This window comes from Balearica regulorum, chromosome 3 (genome assembly GCF_011004875.1).
Source record: "Balearica regulorum gibbericeps isolate bBalReg1 chromosome 3, bBalReg1.pri, whole genome shotgun sequence".
NCBI lineage: Eukaryota > Metazoa > Chordata > Aves > Gruiformes > Gruidae > Balearica > Balearica regulorum.
In genome coordinates, this window is record NC_046186.1 from 92,249,139 (window position 1) to 92,272,344 (window position 23,206).

Consider the following 23,206-nt stretch of genomic DNA (forward strand, 5'->3'; position numbering starts at 1 on the left):
AAAAAGGAGCACAGCCTTCCAGTCCACATGGGTTCCAAAGAGCTGAGAAGCCCCATGCTCTCCTAGCCCTGACTTCCTGGGGTTGCTGCCTGTCCCAGGATGCTGGGGTTTGGTACATCCACTGTTGCAGGGCCAAGCCAGCCTTGCTTTTACCCCCTCCCCCAGTACATCCCGTGGAGTCTGGACCCTTCCTCACCCTCCCAGCATATCCCCATGATCAACCTGTTGCATGGCGCTTTGTGTGTTGTCCTCTGCTGCCATGAGAAGCCCCCCAGCCTCACGCGTGTTTCTACTCTCTTCCCCATCCCTCGCCCTCCCCATGCCTGGCCCTGGCAGAAGTACATCGCCCAAGTGCTGCAGGACTCCTCGCCGGAGGGCGAAGCAACAGAGTCGGAGGAACAGGGGTCGCAGGACGAGGAGCTCATCAATGCGGATGGCATGAATGACACAGATTTCCAGTCGTGTGAGGACAGCCTGATAGAGAACGAGATCCACCAGTAGGGACCTCGGAGGATGGGAGGGGAAGGAGGCCCAGGAGCGGGGCAGGCTGTGAGCATGGAGACCTAGGGAGAGGCACCTGAGGGTGCTGGCCACTGCCCTCGCCCGCCCCCACCGGGGCCGCTGCCTTCAGTGAGGGCAGGGGCCCTGCCACAAGCTCTCCATTTCCCTGCTCCTCCACCCCTGCGCTGGCCCGGCAGCTTGGCGGGCATGCTCTTTACTAGCTACCTTCTTTAACGTGTCCCCAGACCCCAGCACCCTGGGGGCTGGGGAGGAGGGGGACTGTGACCCCAGCGGTGCTGCTCTGGACCTGCAGGGAGGAGGAAGGCTGGGTGCTTTGTGGGGAGGGGGCGCAAGGGGAACCTTTTGGGGTCTTCTCAACAGGCCCCTCTGTCCCCTGTCCTCCTGGCAAGAAATGCTAATAACTTATTAGATTTACAGGAAGGTGATAAAAAGCTTTAGTCAGTGTATTGGAAGCCCCATTTAGGGAGGGGGGTGGCTTTTGTTGCATCTTCTCCCCCTGCCTGCACGTGCCCTTTCTCAACCCCTTGCAGCATCCAGGAGCTGGGCCGGGCACAGGGGCTGGTGGCAGAGGCTTTCCTCTGTTCCCCATGGGGAAGGCGACAGCCTGGCCTTGTGGTCAGGGGTGGCGTCACACTGGGGAAGAGGCGTGCAGGGTTGGCATGAGCTGGGCAGCCCCTTGCAGGGTGAGGGGTGCTGAGGTCATTTCTCATGGGCAGGAGGAGGCGCAGGCAGCCTCTCCCCCAGGTCCTGTCCCCTCTTCCCCCGGGATTGCAGCATCATTTTAGGTGGCATTTCTTTTGCACATTTTACTCCCCTTTCAAACACAAATCAATCTCTGACCCCCGTGTGGTACCATGACCCCCTTTGCTGCCCTGTGGCTGCACAGCAGGGTCAGGCCTGGGGATGAGGGGGCTGTGCTGTGGGGGTCTCCTGGGTGCTAGGGAGAGGGGAGAAAGGGTCAGCATCCCGTGGGGTCAGCACTGCCTGGTTGCGACAGGGCCCCATGAGCTGCCTTCCCTGAGCTGCCACAGGGTCTGCCCCCAGGTGAGGCAATAGGGCAGGGAGGGATTCCTGGGAGAGCAGCCCCTGGGAGCCCTCTCCAAGCAAGCTCACCATCTTCAGGAGCACTAAAACCTCGTGGGGCTGTGCTGGCTTTCTTCACCTGCCCCAGCTGGGTGTAGGCTCCTCCGGCATCACCCAATCTGAGAGGGGGGGGCTGTTCCTCCCCTATCTCTGCCCCCTCCCTGGTGACAGCTGTATTCCAGAGGTGGTGAGGGGACAAGGATGGGTGGGAGAGGTGGACTGGAACCTCTGGCATCCACAGGGAGGTCTGACCCTGTCTGAAGGCTCTTTGTGAGGAGGCTTCTGGTCAGGATCAGTTGCCCTCAGTTGCTTCCTCCCTCTCCTTGTGTAAAATGTAAAGGAAAAAAAAATCTCCCTGCTCTTGAGCTATATTTATTTCCCTCAACCCCTTGCCACCATCCTGTTTGGTGCTCATTGCAGACACTACCACCCTCCGTTTGCCTGTCATCTGTGGGTGCTGCTCTGGCTTGCTGGGGCCGTGCCTTCCAGAGTCTGATGGGGCTGGGTGGAAGGGGACAGTCATTTACCTTTTCAATCACCTGTGCTGGCCCTGGAGCTCCAAGCACTTTAATAGACCTGAACAAGTGAAGTGTCAGCCCTGCCCAGCTCTGCTCCAGGGAAGGGTGGTCACATCCCATGGCTTTTCTCTCCTTTGCCCCCGTTAGAGGAGGGGAGCCAGAGACATGGAGCAGGCAAGGGGCTGTTCTGGGGAGGACATAGCTGACTTCCTGTACACCTCTCTATAGGAATCCTGGAGATGGAGGAAAGGGGGGACAGAGGGGAAGAGATGTGGGTCTTTGATGCACGGGGAGGGCAGGCCACCCTGGCTCCCAGGGCTCATGTGGGTGCGGGGGGGGGGCACAGTGAGCATCACCTGTCCCCTCCAGGGATGGGCTAGAAATGAAATGAGCATGTGAGCTGAGAGCTCCCAGTCTGCTCCCAGCCTGGGGTGAGGAGGATGTTGATCCTGCTTCCCTGTTCTTGCACCCACCTACTGCCCTTGTCCCCAGTCCAGCAGGCGGGCTGGGATGCTCCAGTCTCTGTAGGTATGGCTGTGGCCCTGGCTGCCTCTGTGGCTGTCAGGGCTCTACCTGCAGAGAGCTGTGTGTTCTGAGTGGCACTGTCTGTGTAGAGATGTGTATAATACCCTGTATATATTTGTGTACAAAAGAAAAAAGGAAAAAAATGAGCTATTGTTCTTGCAGTCTTTTCTTTGTGGAGTGGGTTGGGGGCTGGGACCTGGGAGGGGAGGACCTCAGCTGCGGCAGGGATGCAGGAGCATGCGTGGTGCTAAAGGAGGAGTGGGGGGTTGCGTGCTCCTCCTGTGTGAGCACAAGCCCTGCCCTGCTGCTGGGAACCCAGCTGTGGTTCACAGGCTCTCCCAGCCTGAGCAGGCTTTCCCTCTGGCTTGCAGAGGCATCAGAGGCTTTGCTGCTAAGAGCAGGTGAATGGTGAGCTGTGTGCACTGGGGCTGGGATGCTTTGGGAATGGGAAGAGAGCTTTGCTGATAGCCTTGGTGGCAGATGTCAGTCCACCCTACTGTCCCAGTAGTGATTTACATGGCCACTCCTGCCATCTCCATCCAGGGACCAGTCTCCTAGCCTGGTTTGGGTGGACAGCAAAAGGGTGAGGGGGTGCGTGACACCTGGAGTGCGGTTTGGCTGTGAGCACTTTCTGGCCATATGATGCAAAGGGGGAGGCAGCAAGCAGGACTGCTCCCTGCTGCTCCTTGGTGCAGGCTGGAGCAGGGGTGGTTCCCAGGCAGCTGCTGCCAAGTGTGCTCATTGATTTGTGTCCAGTGGCTGTTTCTTGGAGGATGGCACAACACAATGTGTGGGGCAGGCCTCAGAGACAGCTGGGCAACCTCAGCCACCCACCTCCATTCCCCCCTTGCGGTGCTCAGGCTCTGTGGCTTCACATGCCAGCAGCATGGCGTGAGGAGGGAACAAAAAGCTCTCCTTCCCCTGGCAGCCCGCAGCCAAAGGACTGGGAAGAAGCAATGCCTTGGACACAAAGAGAACCAAAGTCCAACAGCATGGTGCCTGCTGCCAAGTCCCTGGAGGCATTGCTGCAAAGGGAAACTTGAGGGAAGGGAACAAGGAACTTGTGCAGGTATTTGTGCAGGTGTTTGACAGAAACTGTTCCCAAGCACAAGGGGCAGCACATGAGACAGCCTGTGTTAACAGGATTAGGCAGGAGCTCTGTTGTACCTCAGGAAAGTCAGCTGTGAAAGTGGCTTTAAAGGTTGGCGAAGGGTAATGAGGTAAGAGATGAATGGGAGAACGGGGTCACAACAAGGACAGGCACTGTCCTGGGTGGATCTGAGCGGGCAGGGTGCTTGGTGGTGGTCAAAGCCTGAGGAAAAGCTGGCAGAGCTGTTTGGGTACAAGCCCAAAGCAGGAACAAGCCCTTGCATCTCATATCTGAGAGCATGCTGCTGCCTGCAGCTCGGTGCAGAGCTGGCTGGTGACCGCAGCGGGGACTCCCTGCTTTTCCGGCCTGTGGGCAATGACACAGCTGCCTTCTGGCTGAGGATAAGATGGAACGGTCGCTGCAGTGCCCCGGAGCAGGGCACTCCAAAGCCTCCTCTGTGCTGGGGAGGCAGAACAAGCTGCCTGTGGTGGGGATGGGGACAGGGCAGCTCCGGTGGGTCCTGGCCAGGGCCAGATTGTTCCTTTGTGGGTGTGGCAGCAGGACCATGCTACAGCTGGTTTTGAATGTCCTGGTTGCCCTTCCCTCAGGCAAGGGACACAGCTCCTGGCCTGTATGCAACCTGCTCCCTGCTTAGCAAGTTTTCCCCCTGGGACGAGGTGGGGTGGGTTAGAGAGCAGGTGCTCTGGAAAGGCCCAGGGGGAGCAGCTGCATGCCAGCTCCTGCAGTGAGGTGGTATGGGCACAGCCTCCCTGGCTGCAGCCTGTTCCTGCTTCAGGCTTGTACCCAAACAGCTCCACCAACTTTTCCTCAGGCTTTGACCACCACCGAGCACCCTGCCCGCTCAGATCCACCCAGGATAGTGCCTGTCCTTGTTGTGACCCCGTTCTCCCATTCCTGTCTTAGTTCATTACTCTTTGGTGGCCTTTAAAGCTGCTTTCACAGCTGACTTTCCTGAGGTACAACAGAGCTCCTGCCTAATCCTGTGAGGGGAGGAGAAGGAACCCTGCAGTTGGTGACACCCTTTGGGATCACCAAATTCAGTGCTGGCACTAGAAGGATGGCAATGCAGAGCTTCCTCCTGGAGCTGGGGCAGGGGTGGGCCATGCCAAACAGGACTGGGCTGAGCTGGTCATGGCAGGCCAAGTCAAGCCATGCTGGGCTAAGCCACACCAGGCCAAGCTGTGCCAGTCCAAACTGGGCCTTGCCAGGCAAAGCCATGTTGTGCCATTAACAGGTTGCACAGTGCAAGGCCGAGCCCAGCTGTGGCCATGCCTGCTGGCAACGGCACCACCCGGCATAGCCGCGCCATGAGTCACAGAGGGCATGCACAGGCAGACCCACTGCAGGAAGCTCCGGGGCAGTGGGACCTGCTCGGGGTGGGCCCTGCCAGCACCTAGCAGCAAGGGGCAGCTGGTGGGGTGGGTGCCAGCCATGACTGCCAGCGCTTGCAGGAGCGAGGTGGCGCAGGCACAGCCTCCCCAAGTATGAAGCAAGGAGAAGGGACCCCATGGTGGGTGACACCCGTTGGGACCACCATGCTCAGCCCTGGCACCAGAAGGTCAACAAACCCTGGGACAAGGCGCAGCACAGAACTTCACCCAGCTAAGCCGGGCTGCCAGCAGCGTGGGGCAGTGCCATGTCATCCCAAACCCCTTCCCAGGGGAAAATCACTTCGTCTTCTCCTTCCGGTGCCCGTTTCCGTGTGCAGCAAACCTTTTGCTCGGAGGAAAGGTGGAAGGAACGCGCCCAGCCTGGCGCTACGCCTCTATGCCCGGGAGCTGGGAGAGGGTGACAGCAGCCAGGGACCGCACCTTCAGCCCCGGTAAATCCCTTCCCGTTAAGCTGTAAGCGGTCGCTGCGCCTTTAATTCCCCCTCCCACCTCCCTCCCGGCTTTACTCGCACATCCTGCCTGCCTAAACCCCACCTTCCGCGGAGCCGTGCCGAGCCGGGCAGGGCTGGGCTGGGCTGAAGCGGGCAGGGCGGTGGCAGCAGCAGCTTCCGTAAGTCCACCCCCCCTCTCCATTCCCATTCTCACCTTTATCTGCCCCCCCAGCATGGGGTTAGCACCGGGGGGGGCCGCCGCCCGGCGGCGGCCCCCCCCCCCCCCCCCCCCCAACTGCTTTCCCCGGGCTCTGAGCTGCTCCACAATTGCCTATCCCCTCCATCTCTTCTTCTGTCCGCGGGGATTTTTGCATTAGATAACGCAGCCGTAGAGACCCGGAGGCTTCCTAAATCAGGGCAGCGAGTAAACTGGGTACCGCAGCGACCCGGGATTGCGATGCCGACCCAAAGCTAACGACGCATCTCGTCGAGTGGATGCGGGAACATAAAGGGGAGCTTGTGGGAAATGAGGAATTTTGTTATCCGGAGGGCTGGGAAGGGCCTGAGAGCTGTTTGTGCAGTGTGGGACCCTATGGGGGCTGTGGCTTCTTGCCCCGAGGTGGGTATGCGGCAGGATGCGGTGTCTGGGCTGGGCCTGGCTGGCTTTAAGGAAGGGAGCTCCCCCTTCCTTCCATTTCCGAGAGCAGCTGACGAAACAGAGTTCTGCAGAGATTTTTGGCAGGACTTCAGCAATGATGCTGTCCAGGGGTTTTTCAGTATGTGCGAAGGTGCACTGAGGTATCAGGGACTCTGAGAGGACCAGCGTGTCTTTCTGCTCCCACCTGGGAGGGATCAGAGGTACCTCCAATACTGGAAAGCATCATATTGTGGTTGGATATTGCCTGGTGTGGAAAACTGCCCTGGGGGCTTGGCTTGTCTCTGCATGCCCTTTCCTCCCCCGTGGAGAGCCTGCAGTGTCCTGCAGTGTCCATCAGCATCAGGGATGTCAGCAACTGACCCCATTGCTTGAGGCCCCACGTGGTTCCTGTCCCATCCTGGGGTCTGAAAGGTTTTTTTCTCTCTGCGCTTGCGTGACCTCCGTCTGCCACTGAGCACCACCTTCCCGAGTATTTTGAGCCACAGAGCTAATAATAACTCACATAGTGCCCATGTCTGGGCTGCACACAGCTCCCGATGTCTGCGGCCATGTCCAGTGCCGGTAGGCAGGGCGGGAGAGGGTGCATGGAGCCCGGCAGGGGCTGCGGGCAGGGGGAGTTCCCCGGCCCTCAGCAGGCTGCAGTGTGAGTGCTGGGGAGGTGGCGAGGTGGGAGCTGGAGGCTGTATGGGTGGCTGCATTTGGGATTCCTCCTCCCACAGCCCCCCTGGGCTCTGGGCAGTGGCTGGGACCGGAGGAGCCATCCTACCAGCTCTGCAGACAACAAATGGTCTCGCTGCTGGGGGAGGCTGCTAGGGTGCTGGCTGCGGAGCAGGAGTCAGAGGGAGGAGGTGATGGAAAAGGGCTGAGCTCCATAGATTTGGGGCCATTGTAGAGGAGAGAAGGGCTGGCACTGCCTTGGAGAAGGAGGCTGGGTTTAGAGCATCCCAGGGCAGGCGGAGTGATGGGGAGGAGTAGATTTTCCTCCTGAAAAGCTTCTGGTTAGGGCAGCCCCACAGGTTAGCAGCCAGGTTTATGCCCTATGTGCGTGCCAAGAGCTTGCACCCTTTTCGGCTCTTGCCTGCCTTCCCTTAGCTACCACAGCACTTCAGGACAGGGAGAGCTGCCTTTCGAGAGCCAGGCTGCACCTTGCACCCCTGGGATGGGGTGCTGGGGAGGCAGCAGGCCAGCACTGGCATCCTAACCTGCTGCTCTGAGTGGGCTGCCAGCTCCTGCGGGGTTATTTATTTACCAGAGGACTGCTCTGCTGCCTCGTGCAGAGACACCTCAGGAGTATTCAGCACCAGCCCTGCTGAGCAGGAGGCTGAGGTGGCTGAGGAGTGGGGCAGGGTAAGCCACAAACGCTGGTGGGCCCACGGTGGTGGCACTTGCCCCACAGCCCTGCTGCAGGTGACTCTGCTTGGGTGGGGGGGTTGGAGCAGATGGCCCTTGGAAGCCCTTTCCAGCCTGGGCGGTGCAATGGGCACCCTGCCACAGGTGTCCGAGCGGGGCCGAGGGCAGCTGGGTGCAGGGAGGGGCGTTGGGGCTTGCCCCTCCGCAGCGGGTGCAGTGGGGCCGGGCTGCGGGGCCAGGCATGCCCGGCAGCTGTGTCATGCTGGTACGAAGCGCCTGGCCGTGAGCTGCTGGTTAAACCCCCCGGAGGAAGACCTGTGGCAAGGCCTTCACCAGGGTGAGGGACCGGTGCGGTGGGGGGGCTCTGAGGGGTCTGCCCTGCCCCGGTCTCCTGGTGCTGGGGTGCCCCGCTGCACCCCACGTCCCTTCCCCGGTGCCTCCCAGCGCGCTGCTCCGCTGGCGGGGTTTGAGTCACCGTGTGCGTGTGCCCGGCAGGGCTGTCCCGCCTCTTCCTTCCCTCGTCCTCCCCCGGCCCCATGGATAGAGCTGTCTCTGCGCCGGGCCCCTCCCTTCCCGGCTCTATTGACTCAGTGCTCAGGCAGCCGGGGCGGAGGGAGAGGGAGAGGGAGAGGGAGAGGGAGAGGGAGAGGAGCCCCCGGCTGGAAGAAGCTGCGAGGCGGCCGCTGACGCTCTCCCGGCTGCGACGAGTAAGGAAGAGCTGGGACGAGTGAAGGTCCGGGAAAGCTGTGCGGGGAGGAGAGGGTGTCAGGGCGGAAAGCGCACAAACTTCCTCCGGACTCGGCCTGTCTGCGCAGCGGGGATGGGACAGGACGGGAGAGACATGGCCTGGCTGCCTCCTCCCAGCCGGCCCTCAAAGCCTCTCTGCTCTGTCAGTGTCCCCTAAAGACAACTGGGCTGTGATGGCCGGGCTGAGGCCGTGGCTCAGAACAGGGCTGCTGCTGGGGATGGGATTTGGGGAAGTCCTCCTGGTGCCTGGGCCCACCCCAGGGATGCTCTGGGTGCTGGCTCTGCTCACTGCCCCGGGGCACTGCTGACAGAGAAGGTCCCTGCTCTGGGAGTGCTGGGGAATTGGGGATCTGGCCTCTGAGCCTGGCACTGTGTGAAATGGTTGATGTCCCGGGGGGGGGGGGGGGTGGGGTGTGCACGGGTACTGGGCCCTGCCTCAGCCTGGCCATGCCTCTTTCATTGCAGGGAACGGAGCTGAAGGTAGCACTGCCGGTGCCCAGCCATGATGCCCTTTGGTGGGATGGCTGCCCGTCTGCAGAGGGACCGCCTGAGAGCCGAGGGGGTTGGCCAGCACAACAACGCCATCAAGTACCTCAACCAGGACTATGAGGCCCTCAAACAGGAGTGCATTGAGAGCGGCACCCTCTTTAGGGACCCCCAGTTCCCAGCCGGCCCCTCTGCCCTTGGATTCAAGGAGCTGGGGCCACACTCCAGCAAGACGCGGGGGGTGGAGTGGAAGCGTCCGTCGGTAAGTGCTGGGCTTGCTTCTCCTCGAGCTGGACTGATGTCCCTGCCCTGCAATGTCTGCACTGACGTGTTTTGCCAATGTGCAGCCTGGCCCTGGCCTGCTCCTCCCGGTGCTCAAAGTTCCTCGGGTGCTTCATAGCCGCCTTTCCCAAGGGCTTCGAGCAATGCCCCATGAGTGTCTGCTCAGAAAAGCATCATGTCTAGCAGGGCCTGCTTCCTCTGGGCAGCAGACCATGGGCTTTAAATTGAGTGAGCTACGTCATTGCTTCTAGGTGTCATGGCATGGATGTGTCACCCTCGGTGACTGGGGCTTTTGAGGGTGTATATCCCCTGGTGCCACGAGTGCAAGGGGAACACCATTAATCTGTCTAGCTGTGTCCTCCCATGGCTACAGCAGAAGATCTTGCCTTGCCTTACTGTGATGGCCTTGGGGTTGCAGTCACGCAGATTTCCCTGGCAGAGGGCAGGTGGGGTGCATTCTTGGGGACCGTATACTCTTCCTCCCAATACAGAGCTTCAGTGGGTGCCAGCCCTGCAGAAGCCCGGGCCCTGCCGAGATCCAGCACCAGCATCTGATTCTCTCCTTCTCCTGCAGGAATTAGTGGATGACCCTCAGTTTATTGTTGGTGGTGCAACCCGGACAGACATCTGCCAGGGGGCTCTGGGTGAGTGCTGGAGCTCTGTCCCTGGACCTTGGTCCAGAGAGCAGTGGCTGGGGAGGGTTGGCGTGGCTGGAAAAGAGGTGTTTGTGTATGGTTGAGGGTGGAACAGTTTCACAGCACCTTTCCCCAGGTCTGTGCAGCACACTTTCATGCTAGCCTGTGCACACCCATCTCTGTACCAAAGGCTCCATTCCCATTTAGCGTGGTGGAAACTGGAAGGCAGGGGACACTCTATGCCTTCTGGTGGCTCTAGGTTAAGGCTCCATGAAAATGGGTTGATATGTGCATAGCTTGACCATGCTAAGATCAGGGGAGATGTCAGGTGGAGCCATGCCTGGCACATGCTGACAACAACGCCAGAAGCTGCTCCAAGGAGCTCCCTGCTTTGATAAATGGTGAGGGATGGCAGCTGGATGACAATAACAAACTGAGGTGAGAATGAGCTGGTCATGACAAGGTGCTTGTGAAGCAACACGGTGTGGCAGAAGGGAATTGAGAGGAGAACTATGGAGTACAAGTGGTGATTTGTCGTTTCTCCAGGGGTGTCTCCCAAGGTACAGGCACTGAGACAAGGAGAGCAGTGTTAATGGGCTGGCAGGGCTGGCAACTGGGATTTCGTGGTCATCGGAACCAGAACTGGGTACCACCAAGAGTGTTGTCCTGATCTGGATCATGGTGGGCACTTGATTGGGAGTACTGTGTACCTTAGCACACATAACACGCTGGTTTCAGGGCTGACCACATTTAATGCATCCAGTAATTAGAACAAACTTGAGGTGGTAACTGGAGCACGGAACAGCCCAGAGCACTGTGGTGGTGTTCAATTGGTCATTAAAAAGTCTGAAATGCCATTTTGTCAAACCACAGCTCTGTACAGGTTATCCAGGCTCAAGGCTGAGGTGTGGCAGGCTTCAAAGGCAAAAGACAAAGGGGAACTAAGGCAAAGAATTCAAAGCGCAGTGTTGGCCTGGAGCAGCACTTTGTGGTTAAGAGGACTTGGAAGGAAAAGTGCGGTGGTGTTGCTCGCAATTTGAGAAGCTGGAGCAGCACCAATAAACCTCTATCTTGATAAAATGTTTCTTTAAATGCAAAGCATAATTCCGCTGCAGAACTCACTGTCTGAGATGTGGAGGGCAGTCATATGAGGGTCTAGATAAACTGCTGCAGGACGGGGCTGTTGGTGCTGACTGTATGTGGTGGGCTGAACACAGGCTCCAGGTCAGGGAGGATCGTTCTCTGTTGCCTTGAGCTAATATTTCTCTCCAAGGCAGGCTGAACGAGCCTGGCTCCCTGAGCTCTGTTTGTCTGCTGGACTCTTTCTGGTTTGTCAGTGTGCTTTTTGAGCTGGGGAGCACCAAACATTTGCAAGGGGAGCACACCGTGGGCTCCTACGCATCCACTGCCAACCCCCCAGCTAGGAAGGAGGTGGGTGTTCACACCGGCTTCTTCTCCTTCCCCAGGTGACTGCTGGCTGCTGGCTGCCATCGGCTCCCTCACGCTCAACGAGGAGCTCTTGCACCGCGTGGTGCCCCATGGGCAGAGCTTCCAGGAGGACTATGCCGGCATCTTCCACTTCCAGGTGGGCTGGGAGCTCTTGGCCTTCCACAGCTGAGGGTGAGAGGGAGGGCAGTGTGTTGAAGCCATGCCTCTGGGGTAGGGATGAGCAAGTTGTGTGATGCTCTGAGCTCACCCCACTCTCTTCTGACCCCCCAGATCTGGCAGTTTGGTGAATGGGTGGACGTGGTGGTGGACGACCAGCTGCCCACCAAGGATGGGGAGCTTCTGTTCGTGCACTCTGCAGAGTGCACCGAGTTCTGGAGTGCTCTGCTGGAGAAGGCCTATGCCAAGTGGGTACCCCCGTGGCGGGCAAGTGGGCAGGTGGGGGACAGGGCACCTTACTATGCAGGGGTCTCTTCTATCACTGTCCCTGCTTGTGCTGGGTGCCAGAGGAGCAGCAGGGTGCTACGTTCTTGTCACCTCACACGCCCCTCTTGCTGGCCGGTGCTCAGGCTGAACGGCTGCTACGAGGCGCTCTCAGGGGGCAGCACCACCGAGGGCTTCGAGGACTTCACTGGCGGTGTGGCAGAGATGTATGACCTCAAGCGGCCACCGCGCAACATGGGCCACATCATCCGCAAGGCGCTGGAGAGGGGATCCCTGCTGGGCTGCTCCATTGACGTAAGTGATGCAGCGGGATGAGCCAGGGGCTCTGCCCCAGTGATGGTCAAAGCGAAGCCTCACAGCCCAAGATCGTGTCAGCAGTCCCCTCACTGGGACACGGGGTGGGAGGTTACTTCTTTCCCCTCTTAGCAGAGCACTCTTTCCAGAGCCAGGATGACAGCCCCAGGGCACAGCAAGTGGGGCTGCAACCCAGCTGCTGGGAATAGGCTCCTTTGGATGGAGCAGGAATTTGCATCTCCACCATGGGCTGTTGAACAAGGGTCTGCCTGTAGCTCTGGCCATGTCTTACATCAGCATCTGAGATTTACCTGGAGTGGGATTTTCCATCTGTTCCCTCTCATGAAATCCTTTTCTTGCTTTCTGAAGTTTGGGTGGTTCCCTGATGGATCTTCAGGGTCTTCTGGCTGGGAAACTGTCTTTACATTGTCCTCAGCCTTTGAGCAGAGGGTGCTGGTACCTGCTGCTTCTCTTGGCTGGAGCAGTGCAAAGCAAGGGGAATTCTCCGTGCAGTAGAGGGAAGGGGTAGGGATAGGACTACATGAATTTAATCATATTCACTTGAGCCTTTCACATTCTCCTCAGATCACAAGTGCCTTTGATATGGAAGCAGTGACCTTCAAGAAGCTAGTGAAGGGCCACGCCTATTCTGTCACAGCCTTCAGAGACGTGAGTTGGCTATGTGAGACTTATTAGCAATAAAATAGCCTGCCCAGTGACATGGGCTCAACCTCCTCTGTCTGGTGGCTGGCAGGTGAACTACCGGGGTCAGCAGGAACAGCTCATCCGCATCAGGAACCCCTGGGGTCAGGTGGAGTGGACCGGAGCCTGGAGCGATGGGTGAGTTGGACAGATGGGACTTCAGTCCTGCTGCTGGCAGGCCAGCGAGCACTGCACACGCAGCAAAGTGCACAACACTGCCGAGGGGAAGTTCGCAGCGTGCAGTGCCCCTCACATCGGTGAGAGGGCCAGGTGAGGGCCAGATCTCAAGTGATCTTGATTCACCTTGAGTAGTCCTCATCTAATTGTCTCTCTCCTGCTACTCCAGCTCTTCTGAGTGGAACAACATTGACCCTGGCGACAGGGAAGAGCTGCAGCTAAAGATGGAGGATGGAGAGTTCTGGTGAGTGCCAGAGTAAAGTGCTACTCTTCTTCAGCAGCCAATCTGGGAAGGAGTAGAGGAGCTGGGGAGGAAGAGATCCCGCAGTCCTGCTTCACCTGAAACACATGACCTGCCTTCATGAGCTGGGTTTCCAGCACTGGAGAGCCTGCTAGTGTTTTCTCATCTGATCTAGTTAATAATTTTCCTCCCTTCAAGGAAATTCAGCCCAACTAAATGCAAACTAAACATGTAGGAAGGGTAAACATCCCTTTTTCCCCAAACTCAGCAGCAGGCTTTTAATGAGCTATAACCGCTCAGGGTAAAAGATCTTGCTGTCACTTAGTTCTCCAAAAACGTTGGCTGGGTCTGGAGCTGCTTGCGCTCTCCTCCCACCCAGCCCCAGCAGTGCCCTGTCCTCAGCCTCCACCTGCCTCCTGCAGGATGTCTTTCCGGGACTTCATGAGGGAGTTCTCCAGGTTGGAGATCTGCAACCTGACCCCCGATGCCCTCACCAAGGACGAGCTCAGCAGGTGGCACACGCAGGTGTTCGAGGGCACATGGCGCCGGGGGAGCACTGCCGGGGGCTGCAGGAATCACCCAGGTACCTCTCCCTCCTGTATCTCCACTCTTGGCAGCGCGATTGAGCAGAGCGTCTCATCCACATGTCTCCTTCCAGCCACGTTCTGGATCAATCCCCAGTTTAAGATCAAGCTGCTGGAAGAGGATGATGACCCTGGGGACGATGAGGTGGCTTGCAGCTTCCTGGTGGCTCTGATGCAGAAGCACCGGCGGCGGGAGCGGCGGGTGGGGGGCGACATGCACACCATCGGCTTCGCTGTCTACGAGGTAACCTCTGCCTGCCCCAATGCTGCTTCCTTGGGACCAGCTCAGGCCCGCCAGTCCTGCCTGGACCTGGCACTCCAGTTCTCAAGGAAACCTCTCCCACCTGCTTTGGCCGGTTTGTGGGTTAATGTTCCCTGTCCCATGCTCCTCGCACTGTAAGGGATGGGGGAAGGAACTGGGATTCTGATTATTTTTTTTTCCCATTTGTCTTCTCTCCACAGGTTCCTGAGGAGGTATGTCCTGAGCTGCCGGAGCCTACCCCCTCTTGGAGGGGAGCACAAGAGTGGGCAGGAATGGGTTAATGCCCATGCATGCATGTGCACCCAGTGGTGTGGGAGCTCCCCCTGTGCTGGCAGTGGCTAGGGTGCTAATGGGTGCTGGGCACCTCCATGCAGGAGGGATGGCTTCTGCTGGGATGGGCAGGGCAGGGTTGTCCTGCACAACAGGGCTGGCTTTGGTTCTGCCACTTCCTGTGGGTCCCCCCTCCTCTGGTGCGGGGCTGCGGTCCACGAGCACGTTCAATCCCCCAGGCCCAGGGCAGCCAGAATGTGCACTTGAAGAAGGACTTCTTCCTGCGAAACCAGTCGCGGGCACGGTCTGAGACCTTCATCAACCTGCGGGAGGTGAGCAACCAGATCCGGCTGCCCCCTGGCGAGTACATCGTTGTGCCCTCCACCTTCGAGCCGCACAAGGAGGCTGACTTTGTCTTGCGGGTTTTCACCGAGAAGCAGTCGGACACGGCGTGAGTCCCTGCCTGGCCAGGGGACACCCTGTGTCTGTGAGCGGTGGGACATGTCCCCACCGCAGGCAGCCTGCTGGCTGGGGACCCTGCTCATCGCTTTGGTTTCCTCTTTTCTGTCCCCAGGGAGCTGGACGAGGAGATCTCGGCAGATTTGGCAGATGAGGTAGGAGCTATCACTTTGGTTTGGTTGGTGCTGAGGCTCTGGGGCATGGGAGGGGGAGCTGCAGGCAGGAGGTGGCTGCCTGGGTTTGGGATGTCACTGTGGCTGGAGATGGGCTGGCAGGGTTGAGGTGATGGGGATGTGAGGAGTAACAAAGATGAGAAGAACAAAGAAGAGCTTCCCTTCCAATTTCGGTTTGCTGAGCCTGGGAGGCAGGGGTTGACCATTAACCTCTTCTTTCTGGCCTGTGTCACCCCAGGAGGAAATAACTGAGGATGACATAGAGGACGGCTTCAAGAACATGTTCCAGCAGCTAGCAGGGGAGGTGGGTATGGCTGTGCTGAGCTCTGGGGGGCCCTGGCCCAGGGAGGGTACGAGTTGGGACCCCTAGCCATGAGAGCTCCAGCCCACCCCATGATTGCTCAGTCGAATCCTGCGGACAAGTCCATCTCTGCCATGGCTCAGCCCAGCTGCCCCCAGGGGTGGTGTGACGGGAGCAGATTTGGGGAAGGGGCATCCAGCTGTGGCCCAAACTCTTCTGGGCATGCAGGAAATGCTATGGCACCCTGATGTTTTGTGACTAAGGCAGAGACATTTAGGCAGGAGGAGGGGAATGGCCACAAGTGGGGTGGAGAGCAGCCAAGGGGTGCTGCTAACTCTGCTCCTGCTGCAGGACATGGAAATCAGCGTCTTTGAGCTCCGGACTATTCTTAACAGAGTCATCGCTAGACGTAAGCACTGCCCTTCCCACCCCTTGCCCAGGCCTGCTCAGCAGGTTGCATTTTGATGCACATGCTCAACCTCCTCCTTCCTCCTCAGACAAAGATCTGAAGACGGATGGGTTCAGCCTGGACTCCTGCCGCAACATGGTCAACCTGATGGATGTATCCTCTTGGTGCTGTGGGCAGGGTACAGCTTTCCTGCTGGCAACAAGACTTCTCCATAGGAGCTGGGATTGGCTGTCTGGCCATGCTGAGGCTGTTCAACCAGGGGAAGAGAGGGAGGGAGGGAGTCCTTGTGGCTCTAGAGCCCATCTGCCCTACAACCCTGGGCTTTAGCAGCAGTTTTTTTGGAAAGGGCCATCAGGTCCCCTGCTTGCTTTGGGCCCTGGCTCCACCACCAGAAGCCCAGCCTAGCCCCACTTCTGCCTTCAACCTTCCCCTCCAGGAAGAACCCTGTGCTTCCCTTCTCTGCAGGTTCCCCAGCCTAATGTGCTGTGATGCCACCCAGCCTTTGAGGTGCTCCTGGAGGGAATCGGGGGCTGTTGGGCTTCTTTCCCCCAAAACTGTCCTGTCCAGCAGTTGAGGGTGAGAGGTGTAAAGCAATAGGAGCCATGGCCTGTGTTCCTGCTTGCACAAGGACATGCAGCTGAGGGGTCAGGCGAGGGTAGAGGAGCACCTCCAAGCCCTTCTCCAGCCTGGCCCTGCAGCATCCCTTTTTGCTGCAGGCCAGCCCAGTTTTGCTCCGAGGACACCACAGCGATGCACTCCTTACAGCAGCGGCACAACTGCTCCTGGGGAGCGGCATGGCAGCTAGTTTAAGCGTTGCACTTTCCCCGCTGGGTTGCAGGTTCTGATCTTGCTGATGCTGCAGGACAGAAAGGGGAAGTTGGGGGGAAAATTGGACAGGCCAAATGTTGCCAGGCTTTTCTCACCTCAGGTGGGTGGGATCTCATGGTTTTGCCTTTACGCCACCCCCTTTGCTGGCTGCTTTCTTCTTGACCCTCTGCTCCCCAGAAAGATGGCAGTGCCCGCCTCGGGCTGGTGGAGTTCCAGATCCTGTGGAACAAGATCCGGAGCTGGCTGGTGAGGAGGAGCGGGGGGCATGGTGCACTGCACAGCAGTAGCATGCCTCCTGGGGCAGCAGGGTGAGGGGACAGCCAGGCCAGAGGCCACAGCAGAGCCTGCCCTTCACGTCCTCTGTGATGTTTTTGCAGACGATCTTCCGCCAGCATGACCTGGATAAGTCGGGCACCATGAGCTCCTACGAGATGCGCATGGCTCTGGAGTCAGCTGGTAGGTCTGCAGAAGGATGGGGCTGGGCTGGGGAGGGACCTCCTGTCGGAGCTCTGTCCCAAGTAGCTGGAGAAGAGTGAGACCAGCCTATATTGCCACCTTGGAGCCAATCTGTCGTGGTAGTGAAATGTGGCCCGTGTCTGCGCTGGGCTCTCTCCATCCCAGCTGTGCCAAGTGCTAGAGCCTTGGAGTTAGGGACACATGCAAGGTGGTGGCAGCCTCTGTCCTCCTCTGACCTGCAGGGTCCCATCCTGGCAAAGCAGAGGCCTGGGGTGGATCAGTGAGCTAACTAGTCATATGGCTCCAGGAAGAGCATCCCCTCTTCCTGCTGAGGCTGGACACAGTGCCTTTCCTTGGGTGGGTTGGTAGCCCCTCTGGGTGGGGGCATGGACTTTCATAGTTACACCCTCCTCTCCTGCCTCCCTGGGGTGCTGACTGCTCTCTGCTTTGCAGGTTTCAAGCTGAACAACAAGCTGCATCAGGTGGTGGTGGCTCGCTATGCAGATGCTGACATGGGTGTGGACTTTGACAACTTTGTCTGCTGCCTCGTGAAGCTGGAGGCCATGTTCAGTGAGTGGTGGCTCTGGGGCAAGGAGGGCAGGGGCAGAGGGATGCGTTGCTCACCTTGCTCTTGTGCCCCTGCAGGGTTCTTTCACAGCATGGACCCTGAAGGCACTGGCACTGCTGTCATGAACCTCTCTGAGGTGAGAGCTCAGCCCAGTGGGAGGTGGGGTGGGAGACAGGGGGAAAAGGCATTAGGGTGAAGGAGGCACCCAGGGTGGGTGGTAGACAGCCTTCCAGCCCCTTGGGTAGGGAAAGAACCCATAAAAGATAAAGATGAGAAAATGAGATTGCTGCAGGCTCCATGTTTCTTGGAGGGCTGTCAAAGTTGACACATGAGGGCATGTAAAAAATGCACCAGCCCCTGCTCATCCCTTCTCCCTCTCCTTCCCAGTGGCTGCTGCTGACGATGTGCGGTTAGGAGCCACGACAGATCCACTGTGGCTGGGACACCCCAGCAGGCCAGGCCCCCTCCAAGTGCCTCCCCTTGGATCTGTGGACACAGGATACTCTTCCCCCTTTGCTCCATCCCATGCTGAGCCACCAGCCCTGCCTCCCAGCAAGCCCTGCGCCACCCTCTCCAGTGGACCAGGGGTCAAGGCAGGCAGGGGATGCCCTTCTCCTCTTCTGGGCTAGGCTTCTTTCCACTCCCCCCCCTCCTCTCTCCCCACCCCAGAACAGGAGGAGAGCAAGCAGCATGGGGTGCATGGGGTGCCTGTGCATCCCTGCACCAAGCTTGGCGGGAGTGAAGGAGCAGGCTGGGGGCCCACTATGGAACAGGGAGAGGTGGGAGCTGCAGGCGGAAGAAAGGGGGGGACTTGTATCACTTGCTCTAGTGCTGTCCCATCCCCGCTGGCACGCCTTGCCTATCTCTGTGCACACCTGGGAGCATCAGCAGTAACTGCCTTGCTCAGGCAAAGGCAGCGGGTTCCCAGGGAGCCAGAGTGGCCTTCTGGGAGGAGGAAGGGCCATACTCCTCTTCTTCAAGCCCTTGCACTGCACTTATCACCACTAAGTATGACCAAAGCATGGAGCCCACTGGCTCTTACTGCGTGGCCTTCAACACATCCCTCCCACCTCCATGCCCCTGCCTTTGCCCCACCACTGGTCGAGCCCTGCAACTTAAGCAGTGAATGTTTGGGGGCTCCCCCACCATGTGAACACATGGCACCCTGTAGTGCAGCAGAAACTCCTCTCTTCTGCATGGGCACAGCAATGCCACCACCGTCACAGTGGCCTGACCTCCCCTTCTATCCCTGGGAGCTCCTGGGGCATCTGCTGCCCCTGCTTATGGCCCACAGCAGGGCTGGAGGGGGGGCAGCAACCAAGAGGTGATGCTTTCCCCCAAAGAGGAGGGGATGGTGGCTTGAGGGGCTCTTCTCCTGCACACAGTTGGCTTTGTTTGGGTTTTTTTTTTTTTCCCTTTCCCTCACCCTCCTACACTGTTACACTCTCCTCTTCCCTTGGGCCCCTTTGCCCAGTGCAGATGGACTCCCGTGCCAACATATTTGCACTTTGTGCTCCTCCACTCCCCTCACCTTCTGGGGTAACGGGGTGGCTCCAGCTTGGCGGTGGGCGACAGCCCATCCTTTGCCCTGTAGAGGCAGGTAGGCAGGCAGTCAGCTTCCTCCAGATCCTGTCATCGCTGGAGGACGCACCTGCAGCAATAACCACTGCTGCCCGCCCGGTAGCTCCGCTTCCTCACCCCGCTCGCTGCGCACACCGGGAATAAACTGAGATCTGTTGGACATGTGGCCCAGGCAGTGACTTGGGGTCGCGTCCTCCCTCTGCTCACCGTGGCCTGGGTTGGGGGGGATGAGATGCAGAGCCAAGCCCAGGACACGCTGCTTGCCCAGCCTGGGCCACAGGTGGAGGAGGACCACCAGGTACAGGTCTTGCCATGGGGGTAGGGGGGTCCCTAACCTCTAGGATTTTATGAAACTTGCCTCTTCCTTTGTAGGGGGGTCTTAATGCCGACACACAGGTGCAGCACCACGTCAGAGAGGTGCAAGGGAGCGCTGCTCTTCGAAGTGAGAGCAAGCAGCCTCCTGTTAGCAGGGCTGTGCGGCTATCCTAGGGACTTTTCAAGTGGAGGAAAAGCTGGTGCTTTCTCCCTGGTGGTGGTGGGAGGAGGAGTGTGTTAGTGCTGGGCTGGGCTGGGGGGCCAGGGCAGCTTCACCCTAGCCTGTGCCCCAGGTATGTGGGTGCAGCCATGCTCAGGCTTAGCTAGGGGAGCCCTGGGTCTGGCCACGGTGTCCCAAAGACCTCCCCAGGGCACCGCTGGCTGCCTCTGCCACGCAAGCAGCTGGAGCAGTTTCAACTCACCATTCCCCTGCCTTACCAGCAGCCCAGTGTCAGCGAGACTGGATTTGGCCTGGTGGACTTTGCCCTAGGGTGGATTAATGTTGGTCATGGTTTGCTGCCCTGGCCAGCCCCTTGTCAAGGTCTCTGCTGGTGGCAGAGCTGGGGTCTGCTATTAAAAAAAAAGGTGTCTTGGGGAGGTTGGGGAGGGGAAAGAGGGTCTGCTTGGATAGGATGGAGTTAACTCTGGAGTGGGTGGGAGTAGAGGGCAGCCTAGAGCTCTGGACCCTGGGAAGGGACCACAGGAGGTACGTGACCCTGGGTAGGGGCTGTGTGAGGCCGATGTTTTCCCCTGCTTCCTTTGAGGCTGCGCAGGTTACAGCTGGAGGCAAAATCCTTCCAAGAAAATGAGTGGAGGGCTGGGTGGTGGGGCTTCTCACTGCCTGGCTCAGAGCAGGACTTGCTGCCAGCATGTGCATCCTCCCCCTTGCTGACACCCCAGCAGGGCATCACAGCCCAGATGGCCCCAGGGGTGCTCAGCACTGGGAAAAGGAGTGCACCTTATCCCCCCCAGTATCTCAATGTCCCTTAGGTGGGTGCACTTTGTGCCAGCCCAGCTCTCTGGGACCCATCTCCCCACAGTGGGACAACACCCAGCTCTAGGGCAAGCCAACCTGGCTCAGAGCATGGAGGGGAGCTGAGGTGCAACAGCAGGAGGGAGCAACCCCCTAGCCGCCTCCCCAGGCTGCCCTGTCCTCCGGAGGCTCCCTGGGGGCTGGATGGAGGTGGGCTACTTGAACTTGGCTCTTGGCTATGAGCTGAGCTGCCCCCTGTGGAGCAGGGGTACCTTGGGGCTTGGCAGCCCAGGCTCCCCGCTCCTCTGTGCAACCCTAAAGCCCCCAGGAAGCAAAGGCTCAGGTGGGGACGGGACACAGGGACAAGCATGTCATTGCTGTCCCAGCTGCGGGGCCTCGTAACGCACACAGGCCTGACTGTACGGCGTGGTGACACCCTGGCTTCGGGATGACAGGTGCCTTCGGCATAGCCTTACCAGAAGCCCCCTGCCTCCCTCCCTCTGGGTGCCAGCTGACAGATCCCTTCCCTCGTCGGCCCCAGCAGCTGGCAGGCCAGTATCGACGGGGGTTGGCAGGTGGGGGTCCCCAGCTGCTGGCTAATGCCATGAAGAGTAGCCTGACTCGTCCCCCTTGTTGCAAAGGGGACAAAGAGGCCCAGCAGAGTCCTTAAATGCTGGTGTAAGGTGAGGAGCAGGAGGGGCTGGGGGCCAGATGTGGCCAAAACTGCTCTTAGCCTAGGGTTTGTCTTGCGATGGGCGCTAGCCAGCGAAAGCTAGCCCTTTCCCACACCTACCCCACAGGTCTGCCTTGGGTGGGAGTGCACGAGGTGGGCAGGCAGCACCCGTGGGTGCACAGCACCACTGCTCCTGCTCCCCAGCATCACAGCATCTCCTCTCACAGTCTGTGCCCCTGCCTCCCACAGCCCAGAGTCGCCTGCTCACCCCGGGGGTCCCCCCTCTCCCACCAGCTGCTCATGTCCATCCTCCAGGCACAGGAGGGGGGGGCAGGACCATGGCCTGGCCCCACCTGGCCCCACCAGCTGCCCCAGCAGCTGGGCTCTGGTCCCGTCTCCCCCTCGGCTGCACTTTGCCCCCGGCCTGCGGCTGTAGGAATGTCAGTCCCGTGGGCACAAGGGGCCTTTGTGTGAGCAGAGCCGGCGGGCGGGGGGGCCGTGCCCCAGCCCAGCATCCTGAGCTGGGGCTGGGGAGAGCTGCAGCCGAGGGCACGTGTGTGGGCAGCAGCTGCCACTGGCGTGGCCTCGCAGTTCCTAGCCAGCCTCAGTGGTGTCCCCACTGCTGCAAGGGCTATCAGGGAGGAAAGCCCCCTCCCCATCCTCCTTGCCCCTCCAGCACCAGCAGCCAGGCAGTGGGAGCATCCTGCAGCCACCGCCAGCCTGGGGAGCAGCGGCAACACCAGCACAGAGCTGGCACCTCCTTGGTGAGCCTCAGCACCCGTGCCAAGGGATGCCGTAGGCTCAGCCACCCCACGAGGGGAGCGGGAGGGGTGGGGGCACGGGGTGGGGGCCGAGAGCACCGAGCAGCAACTGCTGGACTCGGCCTTTTTTCAACAGCTGCCATCTCAGTGCCAGCAACAGGGAATGTGCAGGGCTGGGGCTTTCCAGAGCCTGGCCACGGTGTGTTAAACAAACTATTTATAGCGCTTGTGTCCCTCCCAGCAGGAATGGCCTGTGTTCCTCCTGCATGGGCCAGGCACTTGAGTGCCACCAGCGTCCCCACCACCAACACTCTCTCAGGTCCCTGCCAGAAAGGTGAGGTCTCCTCAAAGAAAAGACTTTCAGCTACCTCTCATCTTCGTTCTCCCCACTTCTGTTAGCTCCCAGTGCTATGCCCAGAGCAAGATTTGCAGCAAATGTGCATCTTGTGAAGAGAAACCCGAGAGCCATGTCCTTCTTCCCAGCATCCCTGCTAAATCCTCTGTAGCCTTAACCATGCAACAGCCGCTTTAAGCTTTGGGTGCCGATGGCTGCTCTGTCCCCTGCGCCTGCCTCTGAGGGGGCACAAGGGTCTTGCCCTCCCACAAACCAGAGATGCTGTCCTGGGAGCAGGCTGGCTGCCGGCAGGTCGCTCGTGGGACAAAGCCCAGGGATCTGGCCCACTCTCGCAGCCCGTGCCAGCTTTGCCTGTTGGCTGACAGGGCATGGGGCTGCTCAGAAAGCCTTCCCTCTGCCGACAGGCAGCAGCGACCAAGAGGGGTCATACCAAGAGGTAGCACGGCCATGTCCTGTTCAAAGGCTGATGTGTCCCCACCCCTGACCCTCCAACCATGCCTCCTCCAAGGTGGCCTCCTAGCAGATCGTCCTCTCCAGAGGAGATGGAGGCACTGGCTGGCTCCAGCCTCGGGATCTGAGCTCACTCCTGCTCAGCAGCAAGAAGGAAGGGCTGAGCTTTCGGCAAGCCGAATCCCCAGGGCTTTGGGACGGCAGGGAGAAGACAAGAGGACAGCTCTGCACAGTCCTGCCACCACCCTGAGGACAGACCATGCAGCCGGGCTGCTTCCATCGCCAGCAGTGGTCCATCCACGGGCTTCCCGAGACCCTGCGCCTGCCTCATGCTGCCCAGGGGTATCTTCTGCTCCTTGTTTGCTGATGCCCAGCTGCTGACTGACCACTTGAGAGAAATAAGTGCTATGGAGGGGTACATGGCTCCTGTTTGGGCTCGGGAAGTGGATCCTCCCTGGCCATTAAATAGGGGATACTTGGTTGTGCAATTGGTATGACGAAAAAAATGGATGCCTGAAAGGAAGCAGCCTTGATATGTACCAGGCAAAAAAGGAGCTGGCCACCTGGTGAGTGATTTTGAGCCCCTTGGTGAAGAGGGATGAAGGACAGACAAGAAAAAGGGTTGAGAGACAGAGCAGTGACTGTGGGAACAGAAAGTCGTCCGTGGATCAGAGAGGGTATAGCAAGGCTCTACACACCTTGGCCCAGGAAACACACGGGCACAGGACTCCGGTGCCCAAAGTCT

At 59.2% G+C, this 23,206-nt stretch overlaps 2 protein-coding genes across 7 annotated transcripts in view; both read left to right on the forward strand.

The window, feature by feature from the left end:
* Positions 1-2,794, forward strand: part of TMEM63B (transmembrane protein 63B) — a 47,718-nt gene extending 44,924 nt beyond the window's left edge. For both annotated transcript variants that reach the window (XM_075748965.1, XM_075748964.1), the window contains one exon: positions 337-2,794. In XM_075748965.1, coding sequence (XP_075605080.1) covers positions 337-501 — 165 coding nt within the window. In that variant the 3' untranslated portion in view covers positions 502-2,794. The remainder of the gene's footprint in view (positions 1-336) is intronic.
* A 2,870-nt stretch (positions 2,795-5,664) lies between these two features.
* CAPN11 (calpain 11) lies at positions 5,665-19,094 on the forward strand. Of its 5 annotated transcripts, none has more exons than XM_075748973.1 (22): positions 5,665-5,760; positions 8,802-9,084; positions 9,679-9,748; positions 11,206-11,324; positions 11,459-11,592; positions 11,755-11,923; positions 12,509-12,592; positions 12,678-12,763; positions 12,972-13,046; positions 13,466-13,626; positions 13,702-13,871; positions 14,090-14,101; positions 14,399-14,610; positions 14,734-14,773; positions 15,030-15,095; positions 15,444-15,501; positions 15,590-15,654; positions 16,507-16,575; positions 16,707-16,785; positions 17,239-17,355; positions 17,431-17,489; positions 17,741-19,094. In XM_075748973.1, the coding sequence occupies exons 2-22, from the start codon at positions 8,839-8,841 to the stop codon at positions 17,765-17,767; spliced, it is 2,118 nt and encodes a 705-aa protein (XP_075605088.1). In that variant the 5' UTR covers positions 5,665-5,760; positions 8,802-8,838; the 3' UTR covers positions 17,768-19,094. The 5 variants fall into 5 exon arrangements, with proteins under 5 accessions (XP_075605088.1, XP_075605091.1, XP_075605092.1 ...); XM_075748974.1 differs by lacking the exon at positions 5,665-5,760 and adding an exon at positions 8,233-8,296; XM_075748975.1 differs by lacking the exon at positions 5,665-5,760 and adding an exon at positions 8,304-8,322.
* Positions 19,095-23,206: the final 4,112 nt, after the last annotated feature.